Source organism: Camelus ferus, chromosome 19 (genome assembly GCF_009834535.1).
Source record: "Camelus ferus isolate YT-003-E chromosome 19, BCGSAC_Cfer_1.0, whole genome shotgun sequence".
In the NCBI taxonomy this organism is placed as follows: domain Eukaryota; kingdom Metazoa; phylum Chordata; class Mammalia; order Artiodactyla; family Camelidae; genus Camelus; species Camelus ferus.
Genome location: NC_045714.1, coordinates 14,482,918 through 14,491,168, shown reverse-complemented (window position 1 = coordinate 14,491,168; position 8,251 = coordinate 14,482,918). Strand labels below are relative to the sequence as shown.

Below are 8,251 nucleotides of genomic sequence, written 5' to 3'. Positions count from 1 at the left end.
AACCTCGTCACAGCCCCGAACCCCCAGAATGAACTCCACTCCCCCCTCCTTCCCCTGGGGAGGTGTGACCTCCAGCTCCCCCAAGTCTCTTCCCCCTGCTGGCTCAGGGGACAAGGTCATGCTGACAGTCAACATGGCCTGCAGGGAGGGGGCTGCAGGGAGGGTGGAACACCGTTCCCACACCAGGTCTCCAAGTCTGAGGGCCCCGGGGATACTGGGAAGGCTGTGCCTTGGTGTGGAGGGCTGATGGGGTGACGGGCAGCTGTGGCTGCCAGGCCAGGGACAGAGGGGACGGAGCACAGCTGAGCTTGCTCCCAGAGGCACATCACTGAACCCCAAGTCAGGGCACACCCAAACACTGCTTCCCTACCCAGCCCCCGAGGCACCAGTACGCAAATCCCCAGACTCTTGAGCCGGTGACAAAAGGTAGCCAAGGGACCAAATGTCCAGCCCCAGAGGCTCTGGGAGACCATGGGGGCAGGGTGCATTCCTCCAGGGGCATACGTGTGCCCGGGAGGGCTGCATCCCGGCGCCTACAGGGGCAAAGCGGTGCCACAGCTGGGCCACTGGCAGGGAGTCCGGGCAGCATCACTCACGGAACCAGCCCTCTTCCGCCCCGGCCTCCCAGGGCCACTGTCCACGCCTGAACACTCAAAGGCAAACAAGTTTTATTCACAAAAGACCTCGGCACCGGACTAAGAAAATGAGCCCCACTCCCCACTCCCGACCATTAGGGGCCTATTTATAAAGATGGGGGGCAGTGGCACAAGACGGAGAGGCGGGGAGTGCAGGCAAGGTAAGAAGGACCCTGAGGTCCTTGGCCTTCCCCGAGGGCGGGGTCCGCCCTTCCAGCACCGCCGCAGCTGCTGCAGTGGCCGCCTGGGAGAAGCCAGCACAGCTGGGAGCAGGGGACAGCCGGCAACCTGGCGCCCGGGGGCCCGGCGCAGGGCCGAGCTGAGTCGCCTGTGCATGTCCCATCTCCTTAAGGCTTCCCAGGTGGCACAGAAGGCCCCGCCTCTGCTGCCAGCTCAGCCCCCTTGCCCATCGGGGGTCCTGCAGGGGTGGGGCTCCCGGGGGCACCCTGCTCTGGCCCTGCTGGGCCTTCTGCTTCCTCTCTGACCCCATTCTCACCCTCTTCGGCCTCAGGGCACCCTGGGGAGGCAGGGGGCCAGGTGGGGGCCAGAGCAAGGGGACCATCCCTGGCTGCCACTCCAGTGCCATCCCTGGCACCCTGGTCCACCTTCCTTCGCTTCCTCACATCGTCGGCTGCCTTGGCCCCCTCGGGCTGCGGGCAGGGCTGCTCGGCCTCCCTCGGGGCCTGGCTGTCCAGTTCCTGGGTCCCCGCACTGAGGCTGCCCGGGCTGAGGGCACAGCCCTCCAGGTTCAGGGCGATCTTCTCCACCTCCGAGGCGCTCGGGCCCGGCCGCACTGGGGCCTGCTCCCGCAGGTTCACCTCCAACTTCCTCTTCTTGCTCTCCTTGAGATTTGGAGACTCGGGCCCCTCCTGCACGCCGGCCTCATCTACCTGGGCCCTCTCCAAGGCTCCGGCCTCCTGGGACTCTGTGCTGGGCGGCTGGGGGCCCTCAGCCACATGACCCCCCTCTTCCTCCCTCTTTGGCCCACAGATCTGCCCTTGGGCATTGGCCTCGGGGAGGGGGTCCCCCGGGCTGTCCTCCCCCTTGGCCTGTCGGCGGCCAGCCGGCAGGGGTGAGCAGGGCGGAGAACATGGCCTGAACTTCTGCAGCTTGTCATGGGGCCCCCAGACGAACTTGCAGCGGGGCTGGAAGTGCTCCCAGGCGAAGTGCAGCAGCTCGCGGCGCTGGTGGCGGCAGCGCACGGTGAACACGAAGTAATCCAGGGCGCTCTGCCGCACGCCCGGCAGCTGCTGGCGCACCAGTGTCTCCTCCAGGAAGAAGCGGGCCAGAGGCGCCTTGTAGTGCTCTAGGCCCAGCTCACCCAGGGACTTGAGGATGCGAGTGATGCGCAGGTTGTTGTGGCTGTGCCTGGCGGGGGCACAGAGGGGTGCCGGCGGGGCTGTACGTCAGGGTGGGCAGTTCTCAGCCAAAGCCCACCCTCCTCCCCTGCGCCATGCCACGCATCGCCATCCTTGCCCCAGGATCCTCATGGCCACTAACACAGACATTGGCCCAAAGAGCCAGTCTCCACCCACCCCTGCTCACCCCCAGGGCCTCGCCCCAGTCCCCAAGGCAAGGGCCCACGGGCCTGAACTGCGTAGGTGAGGCTGTGACGCACCCTCTAGAAGGGTGACTGTCCTCTGGCCCCACGGAACACCCACCTCCAGCATCACTGGGGGAGGTCCACAGGGGGACCCTCTAGAGGAGGGGGCCCAGCACAGGGGCCTCAGTTATCCACAGGCAAGGGCGGTTGTGCCGTCTGTGGATTCGTGCCCTGTGCCTCCTCCCAGCCAGTCAGGAGTGAGGCTCAGAGCCGCTGGAAAGCTGATGGAGCCCCACTGGCAATCTGACCCATGCTTACGTGGCAGGTGGGCACGGCCAAGAAGCCTTTCTTCATCAGGCAGGGACCACCCCCAGGAAGATGCTCAGAGCCACAGGCACCAGCCCTAGAGTCCTTTTCCGTGGAAGTGCTCCCTGCCCTGCACCTGCCTGAACCTGAGACAGGCTGTGCCGACCGCCACGCTGCCAGGTGAGGTGGGGCCCAGCGCGGGAGGGGCGTCCTCACCAGCTGAGGTTCTGGAAGCGTTTCTGGTAGTTCTGTGCCCGGCACACTCTGCCCGTGGCTCGGTCCTGGAGCTGGATCCCATAGAAACCCAGCATGAGCTCGTAGGCCTGAACCAGCCGCTCCCTGACCTCCTCGCAGTTTTGAAATGCCTGAAAAACACCCCGAGAGTGGCTGAGAGCTCAGCGGCCAGCACAGCCAGGACGCCTCCCTCAGGCCCCGGGTCATCCCAAGGCCTCAGCTCGGACTCTCAGCGGAAAGTGACCCCAGGGATGCAGGGACGCGTTGATGTATTTCTCTCTTTACTCCGAGCCGCTGCAAGGTAACCCCGGGGCCGAGGCCTCCCTCTGCTGTATCCTGGGGAGGAATTCCTTGAGCCAAGGGAAAAGCTCAGGGACTCCCAGGACTGGGCATGGGGCAGGAAGCACCCACCCTGTCCCCTTGGTGCACCTGCTCTGCCTCCTTTGTGTGTTCCTGGCTCCTGGAGCCCCTCCTGACCCTCGAGGGCATCCCTGCTCCAACCCAAACCAGGGCTGACCAAGGTAAAGCCCACTCATGCTGGCTCGGCTCGCGGTCCCTGTCCTGTACCCCTGGACGTGGGCAACCCTCGCACAGTCAGATCTCTCTGCAAGGAGCACTGGGGGCCAGAGGCAAGGACCACTTGGGAGGGAAGGTCATTACACTAGGGGCTCCTCTGGCTCCTGCACTCCAAGCAGACACCTGTGTCCTGCTGTGACCCCTCCCTGGGCGGCGGCCTCCTGCCTTCAGAGCTCACCTCAGCCTCCTGGACTGTGAGGGGCTTGGCATGCCAGTTCACCCCTGGCTCCCGCAGGGGAAACAGCCTGCGAGGGAAGAGATGACAGAGGCCCAGTCAGTGGCAGACGTGGGCGCCCAGCCACTCCATACTCACTGGCTGAGCGACCTAGGGCAGCCCTCCGCAACTTGGGCTGGCTGGACCACACGTGCCACACGCACTGCGGGCTTTCATGAGTCAATAAAGCCAAGGGGTGAGGGCGGGAGAGCTCCAGGGAGGGCCCCGACAAGGCCCCAGAGCAGGCGAGGGGACAGAAGCCCCAGCCTGCGCGCTCAGCTGTAAGGGCACCTGCCAGCCACCCTGCGGCCCTGTGTGCCTTTTTGTTATTCTGCACGCCTTTCCCTCCCATCATCAGTGCTGCAGAATTATCCCCCTGCGAGCCGTCCTCAAGGATGATGCATTTGTGGGGCTGCGAACCCTCTGTGGTCAGAGTGGCTCCGCGGACAGGCCCCTGGGGCCCCTTGCACCGAGGCCGCACCCTCGCCTCCAGAGAACCAGCTTGTCTGCTGCTCTCCCTGACCGGCAAGTCCAGTTCCGGTTCTCGGCGACAGAGGCTGTTTATAGCTGAAGAACCCTGACTGCGAGACGGGGTCTCCCCGCCCCCGCCCCGCAGTTCCCGGCACTGGGCCCTGAGCTCAGCGTGCGCATGCTCAGAAAGCGGGCGCCTGGGCGGGGCCTCGAGCCCCTCCGTGGCCACGCCCACCGGCCACGCCCACTCACCACTGGATGTAGTGGTGATTGTCCTCCAGGAGTTCGTACTCCTCCCTCCAGTTCTGAAGAATGTCTTCAATGAAACAGCCTGTGAGCCGCATGGGGACAAGTCAGCGGGGGCTGCCGAAAGCCCCTCCCTCCGCTTTCTTTAGGACCTCGGGGTTTGGTAGCTTCAGGACGGCCCAGTGTAGGCCGCCCGTCCCTCTGCAATCTGAAAAGCGGACCCTCTCTGCTGACTGAGGGCAGACCCGAGTGGGCAGAGCACGCTGGGCACTCTGGGCGGGAGGGCCCGGGAGAAGAACAAGTGGGCCCAGATCCACACCTGTCTTTGCAGAAGTGGGGCCTGACTGCACTCCCCAAACCACAGCCTGCTACCTGGAACTCTGCCCTCAAACAGAACCTGCAGCCAAGCCCCACTCTGCAGTCTGGTCTCCTGCAGGGTAGCCCCTGTTTCTGCAAAGGGCCAGGAGGGGGATATTTAAGACTGTGCAGCCATGTGGCCGGTGCTGTGGTGGGAACACAGCCACAGACAATGTGTAAGTGGACGGGTGAGGAAGGGTTCCAATAAAAGCTCACTTATGAACACAGAAATCTGAATTTCACATGATTTTCACATGTCAAAAAATATACCTTTAGTTTTCCCCAAGCATTTAAAAATGTAAAAGCCATTCTCTCTTGTCAGTTCACACGTGGGGCTTTCCCAGTACAGCGGGAGGGCTGAGTAGTTGTGACAGAGACCGTGGGGCCTGCAGAGTCACCAACATTCACTGCCTGGCCCTTTGGAGCACATTGCCCAAGGGGTCCAGGACGAGGGCCGGGGCCTGGGCGGCCCCTCAGCAGCTTCCAGGGGGCACCATGGGGTGATCAAAAAGCCACGCGTCCAAACTAGGTCCCAGCCAGGCAGAGGATGGAGCGGAGCGCCCCCAGGACGGAGCTGCCAGCAGGCACTCACCGTTGGGCAGGAACCGGATCTCATTTCTGTAGAAACTCAGGTTGGGCATGTCACCATTGCCATCTTGTTCCACCAAATCCTGAAGAGCCAGAGAGGCAACAGTCAGGACACCATCAAAACCAGGCTGCCTCCAAGGGCCCCTCAGACCAAAGCATTCCCGGGGGGTGAGGGGGGCCTCTGCTCTCAGCCTGCAAACCTCCAGACATCCTGAAGTCTGGTGAGGACCCCGAGTGCCCAGCCTGGGCCCCTCACCCCACAGGTGAGGACCAGCATCCACCCATGGGGGACAGCAGCCTCCTCTAACCGTCAGCAACTACCTTCCCCTCCTCACCAATGTGGGCCAGGGCTGGGAGGTCCCCTTCATCTGCACCCCGAAGAGAGCCCTGGGGTTGCCTGGGACTCCTGGGTACAGAGGACAGGGGCTGAGGGCCAGGAGACCATGAGATGGGTTAGGGGTGCCGGCCTCGGGTGGACGCACTGCCAGCTGGCCCTGCAATGCATTCTAAAGGCAAGAGTACTGAGGTCGGAGTTAGGGCACCACGCTGTCACCCCACAATGAGGAGACAGAGCAGTAGCCCAGGCGGGGTTTTTGTTTGCCTGAGAAGAGGGGCCGATGGGACATCGTCCAGCTGGCCTTTTCTGGGAGGACCTGGTCCTGGGTGGGCTGCGGGGTGTGAGGGTGCTGCAGGCAGCTACGTACCGGGTAGTGGTGCCGGTACCTGCGCGTGTCCCGCGCAGCTCGCCAGTTTCTGGACCCCGTCACCCCAAACTGGGAAGAGAGGAGACTGGATGAGACCCCCAGGGGAGACCCTCCCCACTTCTTGAGGCAGCCAGCAAGCAGGACCCACCCTAGGGAACCCCCATTCTGGGCCAGCTGTCAGCAAAATCAGAGGGGGCCGGAGCAGCTGGAGTGAGGCTGGCCCCCTGCCACCCACTCCAGCCCTCAGGACCCCTAGGCCAATGTGCATCCTTGGGGTGCAGTGCCCCCAAACTCATTTCACTTCTTCCTCCCGTGTTTGCTGGTCACCCTGGCTGGAGCACACCCCCGGACCTTCCTCTGGGAACCGCCTTCCCCAGTATTTCCTCCTTGCACTCTGTGTGCTCTAAGTGGTCACCACCAGGCTGTGTCCCCAAGGGCAGTGGCACTGTCACTTATAGCCCCAGGAGGAGTCCCATATGCTTCCCACAGGGGCGTTTCTCAGCAAGATGCCAGCTGGGCCAGCAGATGAAACCGAACTCGGCAGAAGCGGGCCCCGCCCCTCCATCAGTTTCCACCTCTGCTCCACCCCGGGGCCGGCCAGGCACCTCCCTCAGCTCAAGGCTACAGGTCCTGACCAGATACTGCCCATGGGCACGACTCAGAGCAAGACCAGCCCCACAGGTGCACATGTGACACAGCCTGGATGAAGCACCGAACATCCTCACTAGGACCCAGTGTGGGGCAGGCAGAGAGGACCACAGGGTTCCTGGGGGAAGGGGAAGGGATTGAGACTTTGTAGAGGTACAGAAGCCACAGCAGGAGGGAGATAGGAAGAGGTCAGATTCCTGCACTGTGACCCTGCCCACTGCCCACTGCCCACCCTACCTCCTGGAGGAACCTGTGCCCGCCTGAAACACTGTAGATGTGCCAAGGCCGCAGGCCTTCCAGGCAGGCCCAGGAGCCCCTTGGGGTCCCCCTTGCTGGCCACTCCAAGACACAGAGAGAAACCTGAAAACCAGAGCTCTCCTCTACTTCAGGGAGGATCCATACTGGACACCACAGGCTGGAATCCAAGCCTCTCTAGCTAGACATGGTGCCAAGACACCTTTGTCCCAAAGCAAGTGGGACACAGGGTGACAGCTATCACTCAGGTCCCTCCCTCTAACCTGGAATCACAGCAGGAATGCAATGCCCAGAGAGTTTTAGTAACAGCTGGTAATGATGAATAACCATGGTCATGACAAGTAACTAGTGGTGACAAAAGTAACCACTGGTTACAAGTAATCAGAGGTAACAAAGTAATGGCTAATAATGACAAGTAACCAGTGGTAACAGCGCGTAACCAGTGGTGACAAGAGTAACTGGTGGGCATGGCCAGCCCCCCTGGCTCAGGTAGGCCACCTCCAAGACAACATGAGCTCAGCTCCAGCAAGAGTGGGTGGGAACTGCACCCAGTGCGCGGGTCAGCGGGGGTGGGGCAGACTGGGGGCTCCTTGGCCTGAGCCAGCCTGGAGCCTTGGGTGGGGTCAGGGTGGAGAAGGGAGCGCCAGGAGGCCTCTGAGAGGCTGGCGAGAGCAGTGGAGGTGGCCAGCGAGGAGGGCTGGGATCTATTTAGAGGACACAGTCAAGGGGCTGAGAATGGCATGTGACACACATGGATGAGCCCGGGCCATCCTCTTGAGGAAGTGTCATCATGCAGATCTGGTCCTGGGGATGCGGGTCTGAGGGTGGCCCTGGAATCCCTGCAAGATGCCCTGGTTGGGGGTGGGGCGCGGGTTGGGACAGATCTCAGGGTGTCCTGGGGATCATCACCGGAGCAGGAGGAGGAGGTGACCGGGAAGAGGTCCACAGCTGGGGAGGGAGAGCCGGGCCCCCAGCCGGGTCTCCGAGAGGTGCCTCTGCACCCGGCCGCAGGGTGGAGGGGGACGGCTCCCCAGAGCAAGGCCTCGCCCTCTCTTCCGCCGCGGCGCCTGGCCGGCTTCCCCAGGGGCGCGGGGTCCCCAGCGCGCGGGGGCGGCACCTGGAGCGCGCTAGGCCGCGCTTCTTCCTCGGCCTTGGCCTTGGCCTGGTCCTCCGCGTCCCCCGGAGCGCCGGCCTCGCCATCCTCGGTGGCCGCGGCGCTCGAGCCCTCGCCGTCCTCCTCCTCGTCCTCCTCCCAGGTCGAGTCGCAGTCCGGGTCGTCCATGCTCGCGCGGCTGCGGGGCCCGCTCAGGCGGAAGCGAAAGTGAAAGAGGGAGGAAGCGCGGGGGCGGGCCGGGGGCGGGCCGAGGGGCGGGCCTGGGGCTGGCGCCCGCCCTGCCCGGAGGATGCCCGTCCCCAGGCTGTCCCTCCGAAGGATGACCCCCTGGAGGATACCTGTCCCCTCTGAGAATACCCC

The 8,251-nt window shown here is 63.6% G+C and overlaps 1 protein-coding gene across 1 annotated transcript; it reads right to left on the bottom strand.

Annotated features, from left to right (window-relative positions):
* Positions 1-651: 651 nt before the first annotated feature.
* Positions 652-8,218, bottom strand: OGFR (opioid growth factor receptor). The gene is made up of 7 exons (XM_032461543.1): positions 7,895-8,218; positions 5,875-5,943; positions 5,175-5,253; positions 4,232-4,310; positions 3,473-3,539; positions 2,701-2,849; positions 652-2,003 (listed from the first exon to the last, which is right to left on the bottom strand). Exons 1-7 carry the CDS (start codon positions 8,057-8,059, stop codon positions 983-985), a joined length of 1,629 nt encoding a protein of 542 aa, XP_032317434.1. The 5' UTR covers positions 8,060-8,218; the 3' UTR covers positions 652-982.
* Between the last annotated feature and the right edge of the window lie 33 nt (positions 8,219-8,251).

Bases quoted from the DNA above. Each gene is read 5' to 3' on its own strand.
- OGFR (XM_032461543.1), bottom strand. From the start codon at position 8,059: ATGGACGACCCGGACTGCGACTCGACCTGGGAGGAGGACGAGGAGGAG. The intron at 3,540-4,231 runs GTGAGTGGGCGT...CTTCCCTCGCAG, and splicing joins AATCACCACTACATCCAGTG to GCTGTTTCCCCTGCGGGAGC. The intron at 2,004-2,700 runs GTGAGGACGCCC...TGCCCCCGCCAG, and splicing joins CGCTTCCAGAACCTCAGCTG to GCACAGCCACAACAACCTGC.